This window comes from Anopheles arabiensis, chromosome 3 (assembly GCF_016920715.1).
Source record: "Anopheles arabiensis isolate DONGOLA chromosome 3, AaraD3, whole genome shotgun sequence".
Classification (NCBI taxonomy): Eukaryota; Metazoa; Arthropoda; class Insecta; order Diptera; family Culicidae; genus Anopheles; species Anopheles arabiensis.
The window spans coordinates 32,521,011-32,535,790 of NC_053518.1; the positions used below are offsets into that span (position 1 = coordinate 32,521,011).

At 46.0% G+C, this 14,780-nt stretch overlaps 1 protein-coding gene across 8 annotated transcripts in view; it reads left to right on the plus strand.

The window, feature by feature from the left end:
• Nucleotides 1-14,780, plus strand: part of LOC120904793 (protein sickie) — a 347,597-nt gene that overhangs the window by 269,400 nt on the left and 63,417 nt on the right. For all 8 annotated transcript variants that reach the window (XM_040315143.1, XM_040315144.1, XM_040315136.1 and 5 more), the window contains 2 exons: nucleotides 2,018-2,259; nucleotides 2,346-2,497. In XM_040315143.1, coding sequence (XP_040171077.1) covers nucleotides 2,018-2,259; nucleotides 2,346-2,497 — 394 coding nt within the window. The remainder of the gene's footprint in view (nucleotides 1-2,017; nucleotides 2,260-2,345; nucleotides 2,498-14,780) is intronic.

The following is a 14,780-nucleotide window of genomic DNA, read 5'->3' on the forward strand; positions in this document are numbered from 1 at the left end:
TGTGTGTGTTTGAGCACCTACAAAATGAAGACATTGCGAAAGGACTGGGTGTACGCTGCTCAGTCATCCGTGGAAGCTGAATTTAAAGTAGGACCCGCTCCTCTGTGAAGACTTTACGCTTTTCGCACCATACGAAAACGGGCACACGAAGCAGCAGAGGCAGCAGCAGAGTGTTGTGGGTGTGATAAGATTAAAAAGTTTTTAATTAAATTTACTTTGTTTTATTGCATTTTGAGTGGCCTTGGCTTGTTACGGACGGACGGGATTGTGCATCGGACCGTCCGGCAGTGTGCCCGGTCCAGTCAGTGCGTGATAAGACAATGGAAGGAATTAAATGGGGTTTTTTTCTTCTTTTTGCTCCGTGATGCTTCCGACTCGCTTGCCGTGCCTTCCCAGTTATGAGTTGGATAATATTATTCTTCTCTTCTGGGTTGCATTTTGTTCCTCTCTCCACTCGTACACTGCGTCGGTACTTGTGGACAGTGGCATGAAATGTTGGAAAGAATGTCTGAGTTTGTCCTGTGCAGATTATTGCCCTATTTGCCGCACCCCTTCCCCCACAGATCGTCAATGTTGTGTGCTGAACCGTTGGCTATGGGCTGGAATTTCTCGGCATTGCTGGTTTCAGCGGTTTTTACATGAACAATGGACGCTAATGTAACTTCCCCGAGAAGATGCTGGAAGACGAGGAGCTGAAGTCATCGTAAAACTCATCGGGTCGTAAAAATCGTATTAAGTAGCTGGCGATCACAAAAAAACACATTGCATGCCGGAGACGGGCTTGTCGGCGCTTTTTGAGCCCATTAGAGGTGGAGTTTGCCCCTAAGAAAGGTTAGGGCATCTGATGAAGTTATTTCGTCCGCCAACGTATTGATTGGCTAGCTTTTGCCCAAGCAGACCCCAAATAGCAGACGGGGCGAAATGGGGCTCCTGAGCGCCAGCGAAGCTTCCACTTAGAGCCTTGCGCCAAACGCAAAACATTACGTCCCATATTGGGTGTCTGCACGACACCGATTAACTTTCTCATTAAACGCAAAAGCGGAACCCGCAGCCAGCCTAGAACACTCACCGAGCACACGTTTCGCATATATTGACGCTACCCTCCCGCCCTTGTCACTAATGTCGCGTCACTTTAATATTTATTCGCCCCGTTTGAGGCCGCTTATTTACGTACCGATGATGGTGGGCTACGGTGGCCGGTTCCGTTTGGCAGCATACACGCTACATTACGCCACATCATAAATGTGGCTGACGAGAGAGATGTTTGACAGTCGCCTGGACGGAGAAGTTCGAGATGTGAACTCCGTTCCGTGTTTGTGCCGCTGGACATTGGAGCTACGAGCGGACCTCAACCAAAGTGACCCAAACCATGCCCGGTCGCTTCGCTGGGTGATGGACGGGACGGACTACATCGACCGGAGGAAAATGCTACGACTCAACCCCCCGTTTCGTTCTGACCATTTATAGATGTTTGCGTCGCATTGCGTCGTCGTCGTCGTGGTAGTTCAAGCCCCAGGATCCTTTACCCTGGGAAACGGTGCAAAGCGCAGCAGAAGTTCAAAATCTGAATAACTGTTTGCGATTTAAATATTTATTCGCATACCGTCGTCACCAACAACCACAGCTCGCTAACACTGCTGCTGCTGCATACTTCAAAACCTTCCTCCAAAGACCATTTTCCATTTCCAGCAAGTCGAATGTTGATCGTTTGTGGTGCCTGTTTGCTGCATGCCATCTACTAAATCCATCTGTCCTCTGGTGTCCAGCTTTCATATGCCATCTTCTGGGCCGTTTAAACACATTCATTTCCATCTCTATTATGGAGGCTTTCATCTCTCTCTCTCTCTATCTCTTAACCGTTGCAATCTGCATATGACAACCTCTTGCGTAGTGTGCATCATGTTCATGCGCGTAATACCCGTAACGACATTAACCGCGAGATCGACTTCTTAACACCGAAATACATCCGCAACTTGCAAGCCCCGCTCACGCTTTCCTATTCCTTCACCCAATACAGATCGACCAAGTCGGAGAAAATGTATCCCTCGATGCTGAGCCGCGGCCCGGACGTGGAGATTGAACCGTACTACTGTCTGCCGGTGGGGACGGTCGTGCATCCGGGCAACGGTGGCATGGTACCGTGGAGTCAGCCGACCTCACCGACACCACCGACGCGCGGCTTCGGTGGGCTGCTTTCGCCGACCCACGCCGGCAACAGTGCCGGCAGTCGGCTCACCTACCCGAAGAAGAACGACGACGGTAAGCGTTGGTAGTGCGGAGGTGCGTTCTGATCGTCATTTTATTCTAATCGGATCCTATGTTTGCCCCATTTTTTTCCTGCCCAGTGCATGGCAGTCAGGCGTCACTACTATCGGGCGGCTCGTCCCTGTACGGGTCGACCGAGGAACGGCAGGCAGGGGAGGTGCGCCGACTCAAGCGCGAACTAGCGGACGCCCGGGACCAGGTCATGAGTCTTTCCAGCCAGCTGTCAACAAACGTAAGTATCTCTCGCGGGCTTTAAAAACCCGTTTCCCAAGTTTGCAAATGCACAGGAAACTGACGTTCAGGTTCAAAGTTCCCAAGTTTTTTGAAGTTTTTCTGGGAAAGAACTAAAAAATAGTTTTGCCACCGGGGGAAAGAGTTTTGTTAGTTTCCCGTTAAATGACATCCCCATAATGCGGATATATCCTTCGACCTAGTTTGGCGTCTCGCAGTGCTTTGTTTGGGAAGAGTTTTTCGCCGTTTTTGTTGGTGAAAAGTTGGAAAGTTTCACCCGGTAATGGAAGGCGTAAAAAAGCACCTGGCGAAGCATTCTTCGTGTCCGGTGGAATGCCTTACCTTGGCTTGGCTAATTTTTAACGGCCACTACACTTCTAATGTGCTAAAATGGAATGGAAAGCTTTCGGCGTTAACATAAATTCGCCCGTAATAAAGAGTTCTAGTTTAAATTCGGGCTGTCAGCAAAATATTAAGACAAACGTATTTAGAGAGAGTATTTTGTGCCTTGTTCCCAAGTTCAATCTCGGTCAGTGCAGTGCAAAATACAGTACAACAAAAAAAAAGAACATCACACCAGAATATAAATCTTTGCAAGCAAAACAAAGGGCAGTGCAGCTTTTTGGGGGTGAAAATAAATTTTAATTTTCCACCGCTTTTTCTCTTGCGGATGGGAGAGCGTTCGTTTTCGCGCAAACCATTTGAGCTGACCGCTTGCTAATCGAGCATAGCGAGGCGAGGGTTTTTTTTATGTATTTTAGGTTCAGTAGAACAACTCAGTGAAAAAACCGCCCCAAAACAGAAAACACAGCGCAGCCAGCTTGTGCTTGTGCCGTGGTAACGAAGATTTATCGTTTGTCTTGAGCCAACATGCGAACTTGCAATTCTCCTGCACAAGGGGGAAGGCAGTTCTTTTTGTGCTGCTTTCTCAATCACTTTGCAACACAAATTTGAACATGTTTTCTAGGTTGACTTTACGTTTTACTGAGGGGTTTTTTGTTTGTTGTGTGGTTTCCAATACTAACTTTTTCTATCCCGTTTTTACGTTACGTTATGGGAATGGGTATATTGACCTTTAGTTTTACACTCCAACACTTTGCCCTGTGTTGGCTTTTTTTTGCTCTAAGTAAACAACTTGTAGGTCAATATGTTACGAAAAAGCGAATGTAATACCAATGGCTGGAAAGTAAAAGAGAATCATTAATATCTGTAAATAAACAAAAGTGGTACATTAAAAGGTTTCCAGGATATCTATGTTTCCGAAAAAAAAATCAACAATCACCATCTCAAAATCATGTTGTAGGTTTTTATGTTTGAAAATAATCTCTTGGGGCGTTTTTTAAGATTATTTTGACAAAAATACCCTAGATTGTTTTACAGGGTTTCCCCGTTATTACGATTTATTGGTTGGTTTTCATCGTTTTTTGGAGGGTGCCCATGTTTTTTTTATGCGTTCCTACGATTTTTTTGGCCACTTCCCAGAATTTTTTGGTCCAATTGGATTGATATCCAATCGGAAAATACCAATAAATTGTGGGAACGAACCAAAAATCTATGGAATACGAACAAAAAATCGTAAGAATGTACCAAAAAATCATGGGAACTGAACAATAAATCGTAGGAAACCCTATAAACGTATTCAACTCCCTTGATAAACGACTAATAATTGCTTGAGTACATGATTGTATCGTATTGTAATTGCTTCAACTAGTTCTTAAGCTAGATTGTCGGCCTACATTACGTAATGTTCAAATGTTATAAAGAAATATTCCTTTTTCATCCAATTACTGTAAATTGATTTATAGTTTTAATGAATAAAACAGAACATAAAAATGAACCATAAACCAACCCTGCAAACCCTGCACCTTGCGCCAACTGCACTTGCACTATGCAGCTTTGACCCTTTTGCTCTATCCACGTCACTCAGCGAAGGCCTTTATTCTCCTCCACCGAACCAAAGGGACTGTAGCGCACCATCGCGCACCGTGCCAAGCCCTTCCCATCCTTCTAATATCCACAAACTGCACTCTTTAGTTGCCCGATTGATTGATTGACTGCGTCGATGGCTACGAAGCACCGATGGGTCAATTTCCCAGTCAACGCTCGTTAACTCGCCACACTCCTAGGAGAACAAAACCCCCGTTTCCGTAACGTAATTAATTCGACCTACTTGCACGCTCGGCCTAATGATGCGGGGGCTTTTTTTGCCGTCCAAACTGACCCCAAACTGCCCGCGGCGTGGTGGTGGTGCTTCTTTCGCGTGACCCCGTTTGGTTTTTTTGCCACCCGGTCACTGATAAAACGCGGATGACAATTTGCTCCGCTGGCCGAAACAAACAAAACCTGTTTCCGCGGGTCCGGGGGAGCCACAATCGATCGTCCCTTATCGTGTGCGAGAAAGGGCTTTTGGGGGCGATCGAACCACGAATAACGGAAACCGGTGCGCCATGCACACGAACGATAACGCTCCGAAGTCATATTCGTTCAAGTATTTCATGCTTTCTTGGACATTCTTTCTTCCTGCCACACATTGGGAACGGTTAACCTGCAAAGGAATGGCTCAGCTATAGCATCTTTTTGTGCGAGACAGGTTGGAATGTTTAATTTCCGTGACGTTTTTAAAAAAAACGAAACACACGCCCTGGGGAAAGGACACACACACTGGGCAGGGACTGCATTGTTTCAATGGATTGCTGCTCCACACGGTGCAGAAAAGGTGTTGGAAATGCACGCGCTGAACCTAGTCATTCAGCATTATTAATGGTAAAATTCGACCCAAAAAAACGCGAAGCAATGCCAGACATTGAGGACGAGGCTGTAATGAGTGGAAGGGTGCAATAAAAATCCCTTTTCGCATGCTGCATCCACATCTTCTTTTGGGTGGGTTATTTTCGCAAGCTTTTCGTGTCGTAAGGACACAAGGAAGAGGAGACACGCAAACGCACGCCAGCACATGCTCGAGTGGCAGCGGGAGATGCTCGAACCCCGGTCACACACGGGCAGCGGTGTTGTTGTTGATTGCAAAATTAAATTGCACTTAAATTACGCTGAAATTAACAATATCTTCATTTTATGATTTTATGATTTTATGAGTGCGTGCACGTAAATTCCTGCCAGCACTCTTTAGCGAAGGGTTTTCGGACAGATTTAGGTAGTTTTTCGCATCGATAATGAGCTCGCCATAAGGAAAAGAGAACACCAGCACCACGTTCCGATAATTTAAAGCCCATTAACAGATGGGCTGGCCCCGGGCTATCGTATTATTTTTGTGAATTAAAACACATTTTTATCTTGTGGGGGGGACACACATTTTTGCCCAATAAACACCTCCAAGACTCTTCGGTGACAACTGGCAACACCACATATGAGCGAGCACCCTGCAACAATCAACTTTACTGAATAAACATCGGCCTCCCGAACCGGTTCACCGATTTTGACGGGCATGAGCATAAGTACGAAACGCATAATAAAAAAGTGCTCCGGCACACAAGCATGGAATGTCACATAAATCGCAATTCAGCCCGAACCGAGGGTGACGACCATCTTTGGTCAGCTTGATCGTCTCAACCCCACCACAGTCTCCCAGTTGCGTGGTTGAACAATATTTTCCCTTTTGCTGTCGTCAATGTTTCGCAACGGGTTTCCGTTTCAATTGACCGTTTTATTTATCTTACCCTTTTGGTTCGCTTTGGCATTGGGTTGTTCTCATTTTTGGGACGGCCTTTTTTCTGGTGGTTGTTGTTGTTGTTGATGTTGTTATTAACCCCCGAGGGGACACTAACATTTGCGTCCGTAACGCGACCGTTAATGATTGCATATGGAGCTGGCAAAACAACAACAAAAAAACCCCATCACATTGACCTTGGCGGTTACGGGGCTGCTTCAGGATCGGGGCGCAAACAGGTGCCTTCCGCAACGTCCCGAGTATGGTCATGGTGCTTGTCGCAATTAGTTCGGTTGGTTTTTGGAACCTGCGTGGCTTTTTTTCCTGGGGAGTTCCCCTTTTTCTACACGATGCGATGGTTATGGTGATGGAAATGTAAATGTTGCTGTACTTTGGTGCTACATACGGTGCGACAGATGCAGCTCATTGGATGGATGGTTGATGATGGAGAGATGTGTTTTTGTTTTAATTTGACAGGTGAAATGGTTTGTCAATTAAAGGAAACGGCAGCAAATATGTATCAGCATTGAACAAGGGTGAATTATTACACATTTAAACAAACGAGCTTTGTTGGCTTCTACGTTACCCTTTTAATGCTCAGCTGTTGTTTGGCTGTTCCTAAAATAATTTTGAGTGTAAATAACGCCTAAAGTTATGCAACTTGTGTAACAAATTAACATTAATAACGGGTTGTTATACATGCGTTGAGTTTTTGCAATCAAATTTCCACTCAAATTCTTTTACACTCATCTTGCAATAGTCAACAAGTCTCTTTTCAAATGCCAATACCATATCAAGAAGATAGCATTCCTCAAGAGCACATTAAGCGCTCATTAAAACGTTTAATAAAAGTGCCCATAAAACGTACCGATAGCCTTCAGGCACAAACATTTCCAACCGAAATGGCACGAACTGTCTCAGACCACCATCCTCGCTCTTTGCATTTTTCGGCTGGAAGGAAGCCCAAGGTCACCCAAAGGATTGGAACTGCATTCTGCCTAGCATTAGTGGCGAGGGCCGTTTCATTCTCACCCTACCATTAGCGGGTAATCGTTGGCAAAGTCCTTCAAGTCGACAAAAAAAACTGTACACATCAAAGCAATCGCCAACCGAATTGCCACCGCACTCGTGGTGATCGTGATCGTAACGAGCGCATGATCTAATTTGAAATTTCAATCAATCAACCGATGACGACGGGGCGACAACAAGCTGCAAACAGTGTAGCGCAATCTTTGCAGTTCAAATTGCTTCAAATGGAGGCGACATATCTATCGTCACATATCGCCAACTTCAAGGTTCTTCGAGTGTATCTCTCGAACTGCATGGTTAAAATTCCAACTAGAAAGTCCGCTCGGATCGGATGCAATTTGTGGCAAGGTTGAAGCAGATAGGTTCACCTCTTCTTTGTCGAAAAAATGTGGGTGTCATAGGTTATGTCACAATAATACCCCAATCCAATCGGCATCGATCGCTCGGACAGCATTACCGCCGATGACGGTGCAAAATGGAAGGAACAGAAGCATCGTTATAGGTGGCATTATAGAAATCTATCGCGAATTTGCTCCCCCCAAGGTTGTAAAGGGAGGGCTGCTGCTGTGTTCGCTATTTCTCGTTCTCGTGATTTCTCGTGAAGATACCAGCGGAATCGCAGCACGAATTTGCTAAACATAGCTTTCACCGTAGCAGAAGTAACATTTTTACTACCGGCAATAAAAGAAGATACATCAGCGTGCTATCGATCGAAGTTGTGATGTTCCGCTTGGGGAGCACAACATTTGCAACTCGGACAGCAATATACCGCCCAGGGTACCAAGGGTAGGGATGTGAGGTCCCGAGCACACTTGTGCCATGTTCGGTGGATGTTATTCTTTCTCCGTCTGCTGCTGCTGCTCCGACTGTGGCTATTGATAACAGGACAGCGTTATGATGATTAATTTATTCAAAAACTGTCAATAAATAGTCACAGCCGGTTGCGGTGTAGCACATACGCTTTGATCTCGTTCTGATGATGAGAGTGGCCAGTGTTTTGCCATCGTTTTGTGATGATTCCAGGATGAGCTAACAGCTGTGAAATCGAAGGAAATTTCATCAAATAGGTTGGAATATAGGAAGTAGAAGTTGTAATGTCTTCCAAAATCCCAGAACTGATTGTAATTTTAAAAGTAGCCTATAAGAAAAACCATATGTTAATTAGATTCTAAGATGAATTAATTCTATCAAAGCAAAACCTTTCAACAATGGTTGCCAATCCCTGAAATGTCCAAGCATCCTGAAGTTCTGTTATGTTTCACCGCCAGATGGGACTACAACCACGCTGCGATGAACTATGATTGATTTATGTTTTGGCATAAAGTTGTGGGTTTGCCTTTTGTTCTTCTCTTTTAACGATACTCTTAGTCCTGTTAGACTGTTCATGTCTTCATCAATGCTGTAGGCATAAGATCTTTGAGGGCGCTTTGCCATGCAAAATTGTACGTCTCTTCATTAAATGAACTTCTTCGTTCATGTTCAGATAGGCTATCAAACATTGCCTAAGCTCCACTTCTACGAATTTTGTAGTGGGCTTTGGCAACATTTGCAGTCTCCCGTAACACCCATAAACCCGCTTGTGTACCGGAATTCTAAACTATACCACACGGAAGCGGTTTTGCAGCGTGCCACTGAGCAAACATTGCACGCGCGAGTCGTCCAGCTGCCGATCGAAATCGAAACGCTGCGTGGCCGCCCACACAGCCGTCCCAAAAAGTTATGAAATCAATTCTCCATCTATCATCTATCTCGCAGGCTCTCTATCTCTATTTCAATCGTGCCGGGGGTCTTTGATTTCAGCGAACGCTTAATTTAGCACTTCAGCACTCGGAGCACTCGAAGGCAGAGCGCGGTCAGCACGGGGGAGTTTGCACGAGTTGGAATTCCACTTCCAGTTGGAAGGTTTTTTTTCCTCTTTCCCACTGCACTGCTAACAGTCCGTTTCTCAATCGACTGCTTTCTTTTCGTAATCCTTTGGAAAGACAGCATTGCTGGCGCGCACCACTTGTAGGGGTAGCATATGTGGCAGGAAAACGGTTCCAACCGGTAGCGAAGAACGCCAAGCGCTTGGCCCATTCGGGGTCTCGTAAATCGTCCAGAGGCTTATCATTATTTCGTTTAGTCTGAAGGAGGCATTAGTGTTTGGTTATATGTTTCCCCGTCTAATGGTTTGCGCGCCCCGACTGCCACAAATGACGCTGAGGGTTTTGTTCCATTTCGACCAAATTGGAATGGAATTTTACATAAGTCTGCTGGTAAGATCTTAAAAAATGGTCATTAGTTATGTCGTTTGGTGATCTTCTGATGGCAAGATTTTGTATTTTTAAGCTTTCAATAAATTATCGATCATTTTGCTAGCTAATCAACTGTTATCGTTGATCACAATCAGAAAGTTCCAATTTTATTTTTTCGTTCAGTTTCCCAACATTTACAGATTAAATTATCAAATTCGTTATTCTTAACTCCGTTAGGGAAAAAATGTGGACATTTTGTTCATAGCATACATCGCCAAACCTATAAAAGAATCCCAGGAAGTAGGTTGCAGTTTCGCATAATGCACCTTTCCTTCTTGGAGAGGTACAAAGACGGAGCATTCAACAGAATTCAACAGAAAAAAGACACACCAAAGCGCTTCCCTTCTCCGCACGGTTTCTCACCAGCGTGTACTTGCATCCGGCCATAAATGTCATTGATCGATTCACATCATACAACGCAAACGCACAGTCGCGCATTTTTTGCCACCCTTTCCCATTCCTTTCCCTGTTCGCACCCAAACCGCGAACATTCCCTGGATGGTCATTTAAACGGCCCCTACTTCACATTCCGCATCCCAACCAGCAGCGTTAGAAGCATTGCCCATAAACGGTGCTGCACACGTTGCTGCCCAGCCAACAGCCAAACACACCGTGTGTTTGTGTGTGTGTGTGTCGCCTGGCACATACCTTTGTCAAAGTGCATTGTGATCGCGCAGCATCGCTTCTTCCGACTCGTACCGAGGCGTCACGAACTCGCCGAAACCCGTACGCGAAAAGTGCCGTTTTTATTGCACAGTTTCTGCTGTGGCGCGGCCGTGAGGCTGTTCATCTATCACGCGGGCACGCGAATTGCTGGGACGAAGAGAAGAGTTGTGAACAGCCACCATGACACTGATAATGTCACTATAACGGTCAGCGCTTTTGTGCTGCGCGTTCCGATGCTTTATGAAGGACACGCGGGAAAACGAGTCTTGGTCTTGTCTCCACCATCGATGACTATCGATCCGACTTATGCTTTCGAATTAGAGTTAGGGGCAGCTGAAATAAAGGAAGGGATTGGAGGACGAGAACATCGCTGCACTCCCGGTGCTCTCCCATTTCTGGTCAGCACGGAAACGGGGACAAAGCAGCCGGTTCAGAGGCGCAAAGCCTCAATGATGCTTCATAATGTTCCTTGGATCTTGGTATCTTGGGAATAACATACATCACTTGATGGTCCCGTATCTTCAATCGACCACTGCAAATGAATGAATGAAGAATACTGTTCAGTGCAAACGAGATCTCATTACGCACACTGGAAGTCGTCAATCGTCAAGTCATCGAGTAGTTCCTACCGGTTGCGAATGCCAACACAATGAGGTGACTTGTATCCCCGGGCACGCATCCACATGTTTCACAATGCGCAACCCGTTCAAGGTCTTCTGTGCGATCGAAATAACGACCGGGCAAGCCAAATAATTCACTCCCAGGTGCTAATCGGTTGTCATTTGATCGCTCACCTGTGCTTACCAATGCCCAGGTGGGTTTTGTAAATATTTTTCACAAACTCTCCAAAGCCCTGCCCCAGCACAAACAGCTGTGAGCTATCCCGTGGAGGTGGAGAGTTAGCTGAGTTGAATGAATTCAATTCACACTGCCGCAATTTTGTGCTGCCAATATTGTTCAACAACATTTTCACTCCGGTCACAAACAGTTCAATTAACAACTGAAGGCGACCTGAGCATTTTGATCGCGTTACACCACACCGTGCGGCCTCTCGGGTCCTACCTTTTTGTGTGATTGGAATTCAAGGCTTTTGTAAGCTCCTCGAATCCGGTCCAATGGGTGTGTGTGTATGTGTGTGTATTTGCTCATTCCGTGCCTGGTCGGTGCCATATGGACACTTCAGAGAGTTGGTGAGAGTTCCGAAATGAAGATAAAAACCGGTAGACACCCTCGGGTGGATTAGAACCCTTTCGGGATTTTAAACTCCGGCCTGACCTACTTTCCGGAAGGGCCCATTTCAACAACCCGCAAGTACTTTGGCATGCGGATTATCTCCGCCAATCAGGGGAGGCCCTAATGCCCTAAGCCCTACGCAGAAACTGATTCCGCTTGCAACACATACACACACACTTTGTAACTCTCGGCCATTAAGCGGACGCCGAATGATAAATGCACCACTTAAACGCCTTTACCATTTTGAGCGCCCCCTAGCGGAGCGCCTAGATCCGAGATCTTGTTCGAGCCGTGATTGGTGCAGGTGCGCAACAGTGGGATGTGGAAATGATTGGAACTAGCTATTAAAGTGCACACGATTGCAGAATGGACATCTTGAGGATGTCTTATTTTTCATCGAGTGAAAATTACATCTTCTCTTCCACGTTGATACAAAACATTTTAAAGGCCTTTTCGTTACAAAAGAAGACAAGGGAGAGAGTGAGAGTTTCAAGCTAATAGCAAGCGTCTCAATTAAATACATCTTACAGGGCGAACGTACTGTCCTGTCACACTTTCACGTCTCTATTTTACGATACCTGCCGGTGCATCTGGTAGATGTGCAATGTGTGTTCCACCTTTAACGTCTATAATTGACGGATGACGGTGATTTTCTCCCCTTATGGTGAGATTGGCGAACCATAATCATTAGGCCCATCCATCTATCGAATCCGCCGCCGATCGGTGCAATTTTTTGGGGAAGGAAAGTGGTCACTTCCATCACAACAGGGATGATAACCGGGATGAGGTTTCAGTTTTATAAATAATCACAATCACCTCCACATCATCCACCCGGTGCCCGGCAGTTTGATCGTTGACCTGTTGCGCTTTCGAAAAGTGTGGGAAAATGTACGTTACTGCACACGAAAACCAGCGTCGGAAGAGAAGCAACAGCATGAAAGCACTCCCCTCCCGGTGACTTGTCAATGGACGTCGGGAAGACGTGTATGTGTCTGGTTTATTTCAAGCATTGGCACCTCACCTTCCCCATTTCGGGCAGACATTCTGGAACAATGCCAAAAACCTATCCCGTCTTTTTTGACTCGTGACGCGCGCGTGTTGTCTGTCGATGATAATCAGCTGCCCTGTTGCCTCGATGTTCGCGGGCTGATGTGACAGATAATCGTTACATAAACTCTTGGGCATGCCCCGACTGCATCGTAACTCCACCGGCCACCGGTCTAGACCGGTGGCTTCCGATATTCCTTCAGCGCATACAGAGCGAAAGCAGAAGGGACAGGAAATGATGTTCGAAACACAACGACATCCGTTGACAAATGGGTGGAAAATTGGCACTGTCGTTGACGGGAACTTGTGTTCACTTTGACGGGTGTGATCGATTGGCTGGAATGGAGCTTTTAGAGCAAAGTGAGGTGTAATAGTTTGTGGCTCTAATCTGTTTTCTATATCTGCTACCGGTGTTCATAAACCTGTTGGTGTAAAAGCGTCCCTTCTAGCTGCTCGTCATGCACGAAAAACGCGCGCCAAAACCGCAATTCAAGCTTATCGTTGAACATCTTGAAAAAGTTCACGATTGTCTCACGGCGCGAAAAGTACCCTTAAAAGGGGTTTCGCGATTTAAATCTCTGCTGATGGGTCGTGTCATCACGCTCGTTGTTTGCCTGCTCCAAAGATGATACCCTCCAGCACAGCGTCAAGCGAGATTCAAATCAAAGTTTTATCGAACTGCTTCTTCGGAGTGCCCTCCAGCTGTTGAACCGAGTTGCTACCGAATGGTTTCTACATTAGCTTCCCATATTGTGCACTTCCATCCCCCCCCCCTTCCCCTGGTTGCATCGTTAGCATTTGTCTCCCATTCCATCCCCCCCAAGTCCACAACACATGCCACTGCTCTAATGGCAGCATTATAGTAAAATCTGTACTCCAGAAGCACAGATTGCATTTCGCCTTCAGGCGTTGGTAGTGGGATGCGTTTGCTGGGCGTGATTACTTTTGCAGACGTTTTGTTTTCCTGGCCGCATCCACCCGGCCAATATGGTGGATGATTGTCTACGTTGTGCCGTTGTGCGTGGAAAATTGAGACTCTCGTTGTTTTCCAACTCGTGACTCTCATCTCACATCGCTGGACCCTGGGGAGGGTGATGTGTGGCAGTGTATGACCTACATTCCGTCGGGTTTTCCTTGAGTGGCTGACGAGATGATGCTTGGCAGAGCGATGTGTTTATGGCGTTTTTTTCGGGCTGGGAAATTCAATCGTACATCGTGATCGGATGTAAAGTTATTTTATAGATCATCTGTTGGGAGACTTATTTTGTGAGAATTATGACACGACGATGCTCTGGAAGTTCTGGATAATGGATTAATGTGGGATATTCCTAAATCCATTTGTAATTTCATTAAGTTATAGATGACATTACCGTATGGAAATTACTTCTTGTAAATAGCTAATGTAGCGCATATTAAATGGAACTTAACTTCACTATCACGTACAAATTTAATCAAAATTTAATCCAATCTTCCACTCACGCGAAGTGAACTCCATTTCGTATCGATCGGTATATCGTTACCCACCGCTATCCTACCTTTTGATCAGCCGCGGTAACAAATTCATTTCGCCTCGCTACATCTGGAACTCGCCAGCTCGTGTAACGACAGGGGGTGATTTGCTGAAAATTAGGCGACGGCACTGTTGCATTGCGTTGTCGCCCGGCAGCGGCGCTCGTCGATTAGATCTTCCCCAGCGTCCCGTGGTCGTGCCCGTGGAGCATCCTCGCCCCAGCGGGGTTACCCAGCGGGATGCACCTGTTTCTGTAATGTAATGTGATAGGGATCTTTCGTTGCAAGCTATCACGCTGCTTATAAAGACATACTTTTCTCTCTATCCGTTCACACACCCATACGCTTGGCTCAATTTCATCGCCCGCAGCAGCCCGGTGGTGGTGATGTGCGATGTGCAGGCACTGGTACAGTAATGAACCATGGAAAACGGCCATCTCTTCCGTAGCAAAAGAGCACATTAGCTGCCCGTTTGCATGAAGATCATGAATGCCAAGCGACAGAGAGTGAGAGAAAGGTCTCGGACGGTTTCACGAGGTACCAGCGTTGTAACGCACCCCGAACGAGGATTTTTTGAAGGGGACTTTGACACACTGCGAAAGCCGTACCGTTGGCATATATGAAATGCTAATTTTGGCACACATTGCGACAGATGACAAATGCCACAGACCTTACGAATCGCTTGAATAACGTCAACTGAGGGAGAGCAAAGAGGGAGCACATAAACATATTTAGTGTGTTTCATCGGATTGCGTTTGGGGTGTGAACCAGCGTGATGTTGGAATTCCTGGGCCAATGCTGGGATCTTGCTTTTTTGGAGCTATTTTTAACATACTTCTTGG